At 43.7% G+C, this 14,442-nt stretch overlaps 1 protein-coding gene across 6 annotated transcripts; it reads right to left on the bottom strand.

The window, feature by feature from the left end:
- Window positions 1-8,227: 8,227 nt before the first annotated feature.
- Window positions 8,228-14,103, bottom strand: LOC103179558 (stathmin-like). 6 transcript variants are annotated; one of them, XM_007894912.1, is made up of 6 exons: window positions 14,031-14,103; window positions 11,766-11,852; window positions 10,296-10,303; window positions 10,140-10,196; window positions 9,445-9,636; window positions 8,228-8,716 (listed from the first exon to the last, which is right to left on the bottom strand). In XM_007894912.1, exons 2-6 carry the CDS (start codon window positions 11,776-11,778, stop codon window positions 8,654-8,656), a joined length of 333 nt encoding a protein of 110 aa, XP_007893103.1. In that variant the 5' UTR covers window positions 11,779-11,852; window positions 14,031-14,103; the 3' UTR covers window positions 8,228-8,653. The 6 variants fall into 6 exon arrangements, with proteins under 6 accessions (XP_007893103.1, XP_007893099.1, XP_007893101.1 ...); XM_007894908.2 differs by adding an exon at window positions 13,156-13,208 and having other exon boundaries at window positions 10,140-10,303; window positions 14,031-14,097; XM_007894910.2 differs by adding an exon at window positions 13,156-13,208 and having other exon boundaries at window positions 10,140-10,303; window positions 11,766-11,819; window positions 14,031-14,097.
- Window positions 14,104-14,442: the final 339 nt, after the last annotated feature.

Genomic DNA, 14,442 nt, shown 5'->3' with positions numbered 1-14,442 from the left:
GAGCGGCTGCACTTTCCCCCTCTCTCTCTCTCTCTCGCTCTCTGACTGACAAACATGAGGTGCGGTGCCGTGCGGTGCCGTGCCGTGCGGTGCCGGGGTGGGGTGGAGCCGATGCCGCCTCTCACTCATTCACTCACTGGCGCGCGGTTACATTGTGTCTCTCTCTCACACACACACAGCGGATACATCACACGCCGTGAACCGCCTCCTGTCAATCACAGCGCCCCCCCCGCCAATCAGCGAGCAGCTCCACCGCACCACGTGGGGTCGGACCGTATCTGAATGGCGGGGGGCGGGGCCAGCGCCGGGCGCGGGGTGTGTGACAGAGAGTGACAGTGAGCGAGTGTGACTGTGGGTGTGTGTGACTGGGTGTGTGTGACTGTGTGTGTGGGTGTAACTGTGTGTGGGTGTGTAACTGTGTGTGACTGTGTGTGTGACTGTGTGTGTGTGTGAGACTGTGGGTGTGACTGTGTGTGGGTGTGACTGTGTGTGTGTGAGACTGTGTATGGGTGTGTAACTGTGTGTGTGTATGTAACTGTGTGTGGGTGTGTAACTGTGTGTGACTGTGTGTGTGACTGTGTGTGTGAGACTGTGTGTGTGTGTGACTGTGTGTGGGTGTGTAACTGTGCGTGGTTGTGTGTGTGACTGTGTGAGTGTGTAACTGTGTGTGGGTGTAACTGTGTGTGGGTGTGTGACTGTGTGTGTGTGAGACTGTGTGTGGGTGTGTAACTGTGTGGGTGTGTGTGTTGTGTGTGTGAGAGAGAGAGAGACTGTGTGGGTTTGACTGTGTGTGCGGGTGTGACTGTGTGGGTGTGTGTGTTGGGGGGTGACGGCCGGTGACCGGTACCGGGCTGATCGGGCGGCTGCCATTCACTTTCAGTCAACGAGTTGCACCGACAAGAATCACAGCTATTGCACTCCGACCGCCATGAATGACATTAGTGTTAACCAAACTCTTGATGTTTATTTGGGGGCGTTTATTTGGGGTGACAGCAAATTGGCTGCTACGGCCAACGGGCCTTTTTTGTTCATCTTTACCCAGTGAAATCAAACCACAAGTCAGCGAAGATAGTTATTGGAAAGAACAGCAGCAAAATTCTAAATATAATCAGACAGTTCGGTCCAGCGCGGTAGTTTATTACTCAGATTATTAAAGTGTCTGAAATGTACCAGGCTCTTCCTTACTCAAAAAAAAATTCAATTCTCCTGAGGGCATTGCTGTCAACAAATAATAACACCTGTGCCGCTGAACTCTACAGTCGCTGTTCCGCGTTCTTCAATAGTTACATGCTTCTGCTCAGTGATATCATCCACAGGCATAGGGTTAACTTCGCCTCCACCCTGAACTCCAGAACCACTCGACAAGACAGAGACCCACCAGCTTAGCTCCTGTCAGTGCCTCCTCACCTCAGGTGCTGACAGCATCACTTTTCAGGGATGTATTCTCCACCTCACCAATTAATATGGAATTTGGGTATCTTGTTTGACCCTCAAATGTCTTTTCGTGCCATGATCCATTCTGCCTTTCCCCACCTCTGCCACTACCTCGCCCCTCAGACTGCCGAGACCCTCATCCATGCTTTCACTATGTCCAGGCTCGACTATGCTAACTCCCTGCTTGCCTGACTTCCCAACTCATCCCTCCACAAACTGCAGTTTATTCAGAATTCTGCAGCTCACTTCCTCTCGCACACCAAGCTCCATGAGCAGATCACCCCCAACCACCAACCCCTCCCCATCTCTCGCTTACACTCTGGCTCCTACCCATCCATCCCTCCCTCCACACCTTCGAACTTGTCTCCTCTCTCTCACCATCACTATAACCCACATGAAGCCAACCACCTGCTCCCTCGACCCTATCCCTACCCCCTTCCTTACCTACCAGCTCCACCTCCTTATCCCTTTACTCTTAGTCCTCATCAACCTCTCCCTGTCAACTGGCACCATTCCCATTGCCCTAAAAACAGCTGTCATTACCCCTATCCTAACAAAAACCTTCCCTGGACCCATCCCTGTTCACTAACTACTGCCCATTTTCAATCTCCCTTTTTCCTTTCCAAGAGTTGTTGCCTTCCTGCTTCACTCCTTCCTCTCCTGTCACTCCCTTTATGAACCCGTCCAATTGGGTTTCCATGCTGCCCACAGGTTCTGTCCTTGAATGGTTCAGATCCCATCTCTCACACCATCTCCACTTTGTCTCCACAAATAGCTTCTCCTTCAGCCCCCGCACCATGGTGTTTCGTGTGGTGTTCCTCAGGGCCCTGAACTCGGTCTTCTCCTCTTCAACCTGTACATGCTCCCTCTTGGGGATATCATCCGCAGACATGGGGTCAAATTGCACATGTACATGGATGACACCCAACTCTATCTCTCTGCCTCCACCCTCGATCCCAGGACCACTGATGTTCTGACAGACTGCCTGCCTATGGATGTGAGACGACTTTCTACAGTTGAACGTCACCAAGGCTCTCCTGATTGGCTTGTGCCAGCACCTCCACACCTTAAACACTGGCAGCATCAGTATCCACAGATGCACACTCCATCTCACCAAGCCAGCCAGGAATCTAGGCATCTTGTTCAACCCTCAACTGTCCTTTCTCCTCCACATCCAGGCCATGACCCACTCTGCCTTCCATCACCTCCCCAACATTGCCCAACTCCACCACTGCCTCACCCCTCAGGTTGCCAAAACCCTCATATATGCCTTCATTACAACCAGGCTTGACTATGCCATACCCTGCTTGTCGGCCTTCCCAACTCTTCCCTCCACAAGCAGCAAATCATCCAGAACTCTGCAGCTCATGTCTTTTCCTGCATCAGGCTCCATCCTCACCCAGCTCCACTGATCCTTCAGAGGATCAAGTTCAAAATCCTTGTCCTCACCTTCAAGGCCCTCTATGGCCTTGCCCCCCTCCTACCTCTCCGACTTATTATAATAATAATCATAATAATCCTTGCATTTGATATAGCGCTTTTCACGTCGTGAGGACATCCCAAAGTGCTTCACAGAACACACTGTAAAGTGAATTGATTGTATATTTGTGGGCGAACGCGGCAGCCAATTGCGCACAGCAATGTCCCACAAACAGTCATAGATTGAAAATGACCAATTTATTATTGTTTTTGGTTTTGGAGGGATTATTATTAGGCACTGTGTGGAGTAAGGAAACTTGCCCAAGGTTTTGCGCTGCCTGGAATTGAACTCAGGTCTCTCGCTCGCAAAGCGAGTGCTCTAACCACTGAGCTACAGCTACAGGACTCCACTTATCACCTGTCTGCTCCCTCTGCTCAGCAGGCTCTGGTCTGTTCTATGTCCAGCCCACCCCACCATCGGCGGTTGGGCCTTCAGCCTCTCTGCCCCCACCCTCTGGAACTCCATCCCACATTCCTTTCAACTCGCTCCCTCGCCTCCTTCAAGGCATGCCTCAAGCTCCTCCTCTTCGACTGTGCCTCGGCCACCCTCCTAACCCCACCCTCAACCCTCCCTGATCCCAACTGCCCCCATTCGGGTCTAATCCCTGATGGTTCAGCGCTTTGGAACGTCCTCTCAACATAAAAGACGCTTTAAAAATGTATTTTGTATTGTGTTTATCCTCACCCAGCATCACTGACTTCCCATTTCCCATCGCGTCCAAGATCTATTTCCTAATTTTTAAAGCCCTCCATGGTCTTGCTCCTCTCTACCTCTGCAACCTACTAGAACCTTACCAACCTTCCCACTCCCTCTACTCGGCGAGCACTGGTGTGCTCCATGTACCCCGCCCTGCACCATCAGTAGTCAGGCCTTCACCCTTTCTGCTCCGACCCTCTGGAACTCCATCCTGGAGCCTCTCCCTTGTCCCATCCCTAACCTCGTCTCAAGACCTTTCTCTTTGACCTTGTTTTCGGTCATTCTCCAACTTGCTTGCTCTCTACCCCTCTCGACTGTACTCGCCAGCTCGGTTGCAAATCCTTCACTGTGTAGCACCTTAGCACACCCTCCCGACATGAAAAGTGCTATATAAATGCAATTTGTTGTTATTCTACACGTCAAGACTCCCCTCAAACCAGTGTACAGTACATGCCATGACAATGTACCCAGCACTCTTAGAGAATATTTTCTAACATAAAACAGTTGCAAACAGAGCCTGTTCTTCCTTCCTGAGTTGCAGGCAAATCACAATGTTCCTAAAAACAATGAAAATGAGCATTGCCAACGGTCAGGAAAGACGTTCAGTGCAACACAGCAGCACAACCAGACCTGGGGCTGAAAGATATATAGGAGCCGTTGTCTGGTTCCACCTGGGAATTACCACAGAAATTCGTTGAACCTACAAAAGAGCGTGGTATGAATCTATTGCTAAAACTCTTTTTTTATACTCTACGTATCAGCTTGGCTCAGTTCATAGTACTCTTGCCTCCGAATCAGAACTTTGGGGTTTGGAACTCAGAGTCTAGGTTGAAACTCCATTGCGGTGCTTGAGTTGTGTTGCCATGATGGAGATGCTATCCTTTGCAGATGTTATACGGAGGTCTTGTCTGCCTGTTCAAGTAGATGTTACCTGTCCTATAGCACCAATTGAAAAGAAAAGGGAGTTTCTCCCTGTGTCCTGGCCAACAATTGCACAATAAAATTGGTCATTCATTATATGTCTGTTTGTGGAGTGTTGCTCTGAGCAAATTAGCTGCTGTGTTTGCCTGCAAAATAGTCACTGCACTTTACAGACATTTAAAGCTGATGTAACTGAGTCTGGGATCTGTTCTAGATTTTGTTACAGGAACCTGAATTTGAATTGAACCTGTCCAAACATGTTTTATTCCAAAAAGCAGAGAGAGAAGGGAATTTCTGTCTGGATTGGATCAAAGCCAGAGGTGGAAGGACAATGCACTATTTCACTCACTGAATCATGCACTACCCCCCATACATGTCTGTAACTTTGATTCTCTGCATTGCATTGTAAAAAATAGAATGTTTGACTCATACACATAATCTATCTTGAGGTACAGATGTCATTGAACTTCAACAGGTTTATAGCACTTAATCTGCTTGCTGTATTGATGACAGTAACACATTCTGGGTACTTTACTAGCCTGTGTAAATAATGTATATTGGACAGTTTACCTGATTCGTTGGTTTCTCAATAAAATCTATAGTACATAACAAGCTAATCAAGTGTACTCTACGAATTTCCCTGGTTACAGAAAAAATAATTAACACATACCAGGAAGTCATTTTAAAGCTGCAACCTGGTCTCGGGATGAGGACTATAAACCACTTGTTTGTTCCCAATACAATCTTCACTAATAGAATATAAACAAAAGCGTATTTTGAAAGTTTGTGCAAGAGAATTCTCATTCCAGTTGAGAGGATTAGCACATATCTGAACCAAGCAGGATTCCAAGCTACCAGTTACAAACACTCGCCTTGTGTCAAAGCCTGACTCAGCCACATTTCTTGGCAACTTAAGTCCTGTGCTTATCAGGACTGAATTGTGCTATTTGCAAGTTTCTGCTTTATGTGTGTCTGTGAAGGAGGCAGAGGCAGTGACAAAGGAATTGAAGTTTAATTCTGGAATAATTTAACAGCTGATGTTGAGTTTGTTGCTTGTCCCTTTGCTCCTCTCCACCCTGCAGTTCAAGTTCCAGTCAGTTGGGCCCAGGTCCCTTTGTCTTTTAATTTTATTTTGTGTAACTCACCAGAAATTGGGCAAAAGGAATATTAATAGTGCAGTCAGATTGCAGTTGTGGCTGGTTGCATCTTTTCTTTATACCAGTTACATATTAAATTAGTTTTGATGAGTTTTGTGCTCATTAATGAGGGATGTTAAGTGTTAAGCGCTCTGAGACGCTCCGGCATGAAACGTACTATATAAATGCAAAGTTTTTATTGTTATGTACTGTTGCCGCTTTTGCTGGTATCCAGCACCCACAGATTAGTTGCAGTTGGTTGCAAAGCACACTCCAGTCTGAATTCAGCCAGAGGCATGTCCCCTCCTGTAAAAGTCCCAACATTATGCACTTATCACACAAGTTCACTGGGATATCTCTTGGGACGTTGCCAATTCAGCAATATTAGGAATGTTGTGCTGTGGCCAAGTAAGAGCTGGTGAGAGACTGTCCCAAACACACTGTCCAAACTTGTTTCATTCCAAACAGCTGAGAAAAGGGAGTTTATGTCTGGATTGGATCAAACCTGGAAGTGAAAGGACATTGCACTAACTCACTCACTATCCCATACATATGTGTAACTTTGTTTCTCTGCTTTGCATTGTAAATACAATGTCTGACGCAGACACAATCTATCTTGAGGTACAGATGACATTGAACTTCAGTAGTTTTATAGCATCTAATCTACTCGTATCGCTGAGAGTAACACATTCTGAGTACTTTACTACCCCGTAGAAGATAACAGATTAGTTTGCAATTCGTTGGTTTCTCAATAAAAAAACAAATTAATACATAACACAAGTTAATCAAGCACTACACTCCATAATGTGTTCTACCCCCTACCCTCCACCACTCCTGATCCCAAACGCCTGCTCGGGTCCAAATCTCTGACTGTCCATTGCTTTGGGATATCCTCCTGACGTTAAAGGCGCTATACAAATGTAATTTGTTGTTGACAGCAGGATCCTGATAGCTTGCTAGAAGTCGGCCTGGATTAAAACTTGAGATGCAGAATTAAAAAACCATTATTTCAAACCAAGAAAAAAATACCAATGGGATACTGCCCTGCAGTGTTGCGGTGTGATTGCACTTCAACAACAAATTACATTTGTATAGCACCTTTCATGTCAGGAGCACTTCCCAAGGCGCTGGGACTTGAACAGCATCATGGCAGAAGGCCAGTGGCATCTCATTAGTTAGCTGCTCTCCACTTGCCGAATGTTTTGTCAAGTAAGGGCAAGTGGGAATGTGACATTAAAAAGAAAACCTTGGGATAGCAGAAAGAATCTAAAGCCAATCAATGCTTACTCCTGCGCTTTTGAACACCAGTGGGGAAATCTTAACTACAGAGATGGGAAGTGGAGGCGTGCAGGAGGCTGGATAGAGTTAGGTTCCCTCTCCTGTGCACTCTCCTGTCCGCTATGCACAAGGCAGGTCAGCAGCCAATTGTGCACAGAGGTGTCCCACAAACAGTTGTGGATTGAGTGACCAAATTATTACTACTTTGGTTACTGTAAATAAAGACTAGTTGAATATTCCTGTTGGAACAAATATTTTGAAGGCAGCTCGATGATGTAGTGGATAGAGCTGCAGTTAAAGGCCTGAGAACACTTTGCCAATGAAATGCATCACAGCATCAGGAGACTGGTGCCCGGAGCAGAAAAGTATATGCCAATGGGGAAAGTTACAAAATAATTGAAACCAGTAATTTTATGTAAAATATCATTGTGCTCCCTTCAATATAGGTCTGTGCATTGCTGAATACTACATCAGCAGCAGGTGGCAGTCTGAACAAGCAAAAAACAAGCAGATGTTTGTGAAATGCCACATCACTACATGGACCTATGTGTGCCAGGAGCGAATAGCTAATACTTGGATGGATACAACCTCAGCCTGATTGAAGGCAGACTGTAATCATTTCACCCATACAAAAGAAAGAAAAGGAAGCTTTGAATAGTGAACCACAGATGCATTTACTTACTGCCACACAGAATGGTCGTGATACAAGAGGACTTTGAGTCAGAAACCATCCTGGAAGCCAAAGCTCAAAATTGTTAAATCATGAAGGCATTACAACATTTATATTTAAATGCTGATTTATTCCCATTTCTTCTATTCTTTAAATCACTGTTACTCACTTTTGGTCAAGCACCACAATCCCATGAGGGCTGCTCTCAGGAATGCTGTGATGACTTCCTTAGTAAATTCCTGATTTCACCCTGGTGGTGGAGTAGCCATTGACCTGGCACCTTCCACAGGAAGAAAAAAAGCCCCGCAGCAAATAGCATGTATCATCTACCTACCATAGCAATTATATTTCATTTCAAATTCAATGCAACATTAACAACATTGTCAATCAACAGCTTTCATATATCTAAGTCATGGTGCTCATGGGTGTCAGGAGATCCCTGACAAGAAAACCACTGCAGTGAAGAGAACATTAAAGGTCTTCTGTCTGTGTTCGGAAATATAGAAATACAAAACATTAATCAAACCAACATTTCTTCTGTTCTCTAACTCAACGCACTTAAAATACAAAAGTAGCATGTGACTGAGTTTCAGGCAAAAACAGGAAGACTCGTTAAAGGGAAAGCAACTGTGCCATTTATTTATTTAATGAGACAGGTACAGCAATGGTGGCATGCTTAAACAACTGCCCCATTTCAGACCATAGAATGTTACATTTTGCTTGGAACAGCAGTCTCACTGAGAAATGGACTGGAAATTACACATTTGATAGATTGTTCAGACTTCATCTACCACCAACAATGCAAACAGAAACCAAAGCTGCACTGGCTGTGAGTAAACAACAGGCACAACATGAAACCCTTAAAGTGAAACACATAACAATCCCAGTTTTCCCTCCCTGTTTCCCCCTACCCGACACTGACTAGTTCTAGTTGTACATTGTCATAGCATTATACGAGGGTTTAATTCAGCAACGTATGAGCTACAAATTTTAAAAATATTAGATAATAGAAACACCCTCAAATTCAAATCACGCAAGTTAAACAAGTTCTTCAGCCTCTTTGCTCTCTTTGTTCTTCCTTACTTCTTCCAGGTGTTTTTCCTAAAAGTATAAAAAAATCAAGTTTACCACAGAGACATTTTATGCAAAACACTTTAACGGCAGTTGAACAATGCACAGCTGTAGTGAAATAAAGTGTGTACTTAAGTGCATCAATTCTTATTGTTAAATTGAAAAATACAACTAACACCAATTTGCATTTCTATAGCGCCCCTCAAGGAGGTAGTGTTCCAGAGAGCTTGGCAGAGGCAGAGCATGACGCAGAGCCGGGGAGAGGTGACCGTAGGAACGGGCGAAGAGCAAGGTCTTCAGGCGCAATCTGAAGATGGGGGGAGTAAAATATTAATATTTTAATATGAAAATTGTTTTAATATTAAAATATTAAGATTTGGCACCAATTTGACCAGTATTTACATCACCCACAAAGCTAAACAAGTCTTTCCCAAACCATTGCATTTACTGTAGTTATCACTCGTTTCTCAAATTAATTGTGGAAGATTTATCAATAAGTTTGTCTTCAATTTTACAGCAGATGTTGAATTATTACAGAATTAATAGTGTGGATTTGGGTAGTTTCAGTGTGGGAGCTAGTATGGTAAACACACGTTCTATATTTCACATTTGAGGAATGGAACTGCATCGCTGCAGATGTTACACTGTTGTGAGAGGATTAGGTAAAAATTGAATATAAAAAAGGTCTTGTGATCACTTTTGGTAATTTTTTAATTGCAAATATTGTATATAAGTGTTCATTTTCTATTGAGAATTACCTTCTCTCGCAGGCGCTCCAGTTTGGCAGCTAGGTAGGCATCACGGTTCTCTTTAATGACTTCCATCTTGGAGGTCAATTTCTCTTCTGCCATTTTGCTAAATTTGTTATTTTCTTCAATTGCTTTCTGAAGCACCTCTTTGACATGCTCCCGTTTTTCAGCCAGTTGCTTCAGCACTTCTGCTTCATGTGACTAAAAGAAAAATAAGAGATTAATTGTTCAGCAAAGCATTTAGACTCTGAAGATAGTTCTGCTCATTTTGGAGATGAACGTCGCATCAGGTGCAGACCATTTTGGATGAAAATCATATGATTTTACAAGATTCTACACTTCCTGGACCTCAGATCTCTCTCTAGGCAATTAAACAAGAGGAAATAATTCATTTTAAAGTAGCTTTGGGAAGGATGATGAAGTTAGTAGTGCTGGTTTTCTAAGAGACTAAGTGATGATGGGTTAGAACACAGTTGTTTAATTTCTCAGAATCCAGTCCAGACCAGTAGGATGAAAAGTTTCCTTACTGATTTTTAAAATGTCCATTTGAATTCAGTTCGGAAAACTTCAGTCCGGTTCCTACTAGACGGAAGTCCACATCATTTTTCAAGGATGGATCAGACTATGTTAGGCAGGAAGGTAGATTTGCTGTATGGATCCCCTTGCCAACAGTATTTAACTGAGATTGCAAAGATCTTTAGTACCTTTCGTCTGTTCTCAGCAGCTTCCAGTTTTTTCTGAATGTCTTCAAGTGACCGATCCTTCTTGGGAGAAAGAGGGAATTCTGGAATTGCTTCAGCTGTAGGGCTCAAGATTATCTCAAAAGCCTGTCCAGAAGACCGCTTGTCGAGCTCATTTACCTTAATATCTGAAAGAGCAACAAATATATTTAGTCTGATTCAAATCCATCGCCATTTAATTATCTGCTAAATGCTGGCCAAAAACATTAATTTCAGTTTTGAATCATAGCCAATTCTCAATAAAACAAGATTTTAGATTAGTGAATGAATAAAACAATAACCTATAAGAACTGAAAGTAAAAATTCAATTTAGTAATAATTTTAATTAGAAATAATTTTCAAAATGGCTGAGAAAAGACAGCCTTTGGATAAATCTGCATGTCGTCGTCCCCCTGAACCTAAGTAAATCTGGGTCCACCATTTTGGTCCTCGCAGAATGGTAATGTCATGAATCCAATAAAGCCCAAGTCTTGCAGCTCAAATTAGTATAAATATCGAGCCATTATTGGGGGCTCTGAAAGTCTGGTAATCACTACGTAATTAGTCCTCCTGACGTGAAAGACGCGATACATATGTAATGTTGTTGTGTACTTAGAAGAAATTATTTCATCTAAGCAAGACACTTTGTCAATTTTTAGCAGATTTCGATTTTAACAACCCACTGGCCAGCCTGAGTAAAACACAGATGCAATCTCTTTTTTCTTATTTTGTAAGCGCAGGTTTTCTTCCTCTTCCTCAGTATAATTTACAGGCAATGAGAGTGTATTCCACTTTGCAATACTCTATTTATAAAGTACATTGTCTGAAATCATGAGTTCAGATAAAGGACTCCACACCAAAAATAGAAATGCATCTTTATTTATCTGTTGAATGACATGTCATGAATTTCCAACATTTTTTGTTTTACTAAGCCATCTTTGTTGTATACAGTCTGTTTGCAGACTTTTCAATGTGTCCAAATAAATAACTCATCTTGCCCGTAATACATATAAAAAGTAATCTTAACTCTAGCCAGCATTCCATTCAGCACCAACTATGTCTGGCCAAGTCAGGCAGGGGACATCATACACACACTTGACAATTTCAGTACATAGACAGCCTTAACAATACTTTTTTAAAGAAAAGACAGCGACTCATCAGCACCAGTCACTCAATGTGGGTTTAAACAAAGATCAGAAATTTCTACCCCTGAGAAGAAAGTACGTAACAGAAAGCTGCAAATCTGTAAGAGCCATGAGGACTCAACAACCATCAAACACTTCATTGGCATTGGGGAAGGGCTGGATGACACTCATGTAAAGTTCCTTCTAGGATGAATCTTACACAACTTTTTGATAAGGGGAAAATGACAAAAGATTAGATTAGGGGGAAAATAAAGGGAAGGGAAAAGTTCCTAGGGGAAAATAAACCTACAATATAAATGTTACTGTTTACATGAAAGATTGCCAAGTACGCACAAGGGAAGATAACTAGTTGAGAAATGATATATTTTGGTCTGTTTCCTCTCCCCACCCCCACACCAAGCTGTTTGGCAAGAAGTTCAGATTAACATTCTAAATCCAGAAAGCTATACCACTTTCATCCACTTACCAGCACAAGCCATTGTTCAGCAAGATAACACAAACACTAAAATTGCCACCGCTCCTTAGAAGTAAAATGCAAAGTAAATGTCAGAACCTGCAAACAGAAGCATGGCAATTTTTTAATATTAATATTTTTACGCGTTGACTTATTAAAATTAAACACTAGGACTTTAGTTATTTAAAAAAACATAGTCTGATAGGTGCATTGCACAAAATACACCCAGCAGTTAAGATGGTAGTTAAATAACTTCTACCCTGCAAGAATATGTGCCACAACGAAGCAGGGCAAATTCACTATCACATTATCTGCACGTTTTCAGACAAATGTACTCATTGAATAAGACTTGTATGATTGTAATTATGATTGCCTGTTCAGGTGGATATTAAAGATCCCCTGGCAATATTCAAAAGTGAAGGGAGTTTCTACCAGTGTCCTGACCAGCAATCTCCCAAATAAAATTGGCCAAACAAGGCTGATTGTGGAACATTGCTGTGTGCAACTGGTTTCTCACAATATACACTGTCAATTCACTTTATACTGTAAAGTGCTTTCAGATGTCTTAACAACCTGATATTGGGTTATATCGAATGCAAGGATTATTATTATGAAATGTTGCAAGGAGCAGTCAGAAACTTTTGAAATGTTTTAGAACATTGACAATAACTCTTTAACAGTCATCAGAATTCAAAACTCTTAAAATTCCATTTTAGCATCAATTAATGCAATTTAAAACTGTAACCCTAGTGACCTATACTACAAATATTTATAAATGATTTAGAAAAAAAACAATTGGTATTGATCAACTGCAAACAGTGAATACTAAAATGCTGAAGTATGCTAGTAAAGTAGGAATACAACAACAGGATTACATTTGTATAGCGCCTTTCACGTTGGGAGGATGTCCCAAGGCGCTGAATAATAAGCCGACCCCAAGAATTGCAACAATTTCCTGTCTTAGAAGAAAAACAAGGTGATACTCCTGTTTATTTCATAGATTATATTACACAAACATCTCCTGGTTTTCTCCCTTAAAACACTTTTGTAAAAATAAAACAAAGGAAATAGAAATGCAGCAGCGAATGCTGCTCAGTTTCCCTAATTTCTCAACCAGTAGTGTGCAATGGATGCAATGTGAAGTCAGGATATATAGAGTAAAAGTTATATTAATCCTTGCATTTGATAAAGCACCGTATTTGAGACCTCTCAAAGCACTTCACAGAATATACTGGAAAGTGTAGTGACTGTATTTTGTGGGCGAAAAGTGCATTAAAATGCACCATTAAGAGACAAGTGTTCATCCAAATCCCAGTTTTGATGTTAAAGCAATTTTCTCCTGTAAAGGCCACCATTTTGTAGTTGGCAAATGAGTGGATTGTAGCTGCACATTCCAACCCACCTCCGTCTTCCCCAACTTCTCTGGTCCTAACGAGTGGCAGCAATGCTTTTCTTCTGGAACAAATCGGTCTCGATTACTGAAGAACAAACGTGATGTCTTCTGACAACAATGAACCCACTTCAAAACAAAACGCGCCATCCTATCTCGGCGCTGGGAATACCGTCTTGCCAAATGCCGCCTCCGCGGACTTGGGGGCCAAGGATATGCCGTCAGTCTAATTCTAGAATTTGAGGCTATTTCAGCCAATGTAACATACACTGATATTAAGATTTCAGCAGTTTGCCCATGACATGCAATGGAACTTTCTGGCAAATATGAAATACACACATGAGGGACGACTAAATGAGTGATAAACATAACACCGCCCAAAATATTCAAGTACATATCATGTGAAACGTCGAATTTAAGGCACTAAAAGTTCAAACAGTTTGGTCGTCCTGATCTCATTGGGAAGGGGCACCGACACCTCTCAAGAGTTGCTGGAGGCGTTGGATACCGGTCACCGACCCCACTGTATGTGGGGGTTTTAACACAGCAGCGCCTCGGGAGGTCAGTTCGCGAGGCCAAAGCCCAGTCGGTTTGGCCCCACAGAGACATCGGACAGCTCCCCTCAACCAGGCGGCGGTCGAGGCTGGGCTGTCAGGTGGGTCAGTTGCGGAAGGGGAGAGCAGGCGGGTGGTCAGTGGCGGGCGCTCAGGCCGCACGTGTCCGCCTCCGTGGCCCCGCGCTTACCCTCACACGGACCCAAGCAGTGAGAAGGGCAAATCACGGGCGGGCCGGGCCAGGCCAGGCCGACCGGCCAAACGCGAGGCTTCCTCCCTCCCTCCCTCCCCACCCCCCGCCCCCCTCGGGAGCAGCGGGCCGCGCACGGTTACCTCCGCTCCCGCTCTCCGAGCCGCCGCCTCGCCAACTGCCGCCGCACGCGCGCGCGCCGGCCGCTCGCTCACACTGCGCATGGGCAAGGCGCCCCGACCACGCCCCCACCCCGCCCCGCCCCCGAGCCAACGGCCGCCGCCCGGTTCAAACGTCGCGCCTTCCCGCCACTTTTCCGGCCGCTGTTATCGTTTGATTTGGACTCGTCGGTTTAGAGGCGGAGAGAGAGAGAAAAAAAAATAAAGTGTTTTGATTTAAGAATAAATGCCGAAACAATGGCCGTTTCCAAAAGTTATCCAATAACGGTGTGTGCACCAATTTTTTTTTTTTTTTTTTTTAACCCCTTCCTCCAGGATTCCTGGTCACCAGCAAAGCCAAGTCACCCAAACCCGGAATAATTAACACACAATCCCC

This window comes from Callorhinchus milii, unplaced genomic scaffold (assembly GCF_018977255.1).
Source record: "Callorhinchus milii isolate IMCB2004 unplaced genomic scaffold, IMCB_Cmil_1.0 Scaffold10, whole genome shotgun sequence".
NCBI lineage: Eukaryota > Metazoa > Chordata > Chondrichthyes > Chimaeriformes > Callorhinchidae > Callorhinchus > Callorhinchus milii.
This window is presented reverse-complemented; position numbering and strand designations above follow the sequence as displayed.

What these genes read in the sequence shown, in the direction of transcription:
- LOC103179558 (XM_007894907.2), bottom strand. An exon ending in CTGCTGAGAACAGACGAAAG is followed by an intron (nt 9,637 to 10,139) that starts GTACTAAAGATC and finishes TTTTTCTTTTAG; the next exon opens with TCACATGAAGCAGAAGTGCT. An exon ending in TGGAGCGCCTGCGAGAGAAG is followed by an intron (nt 8,717 to 9,444) that starts GTAATTCTCAAT and finishes TTATACTTTTAG; the next exon opens with GAAAAACACCTGGAAGAAGT.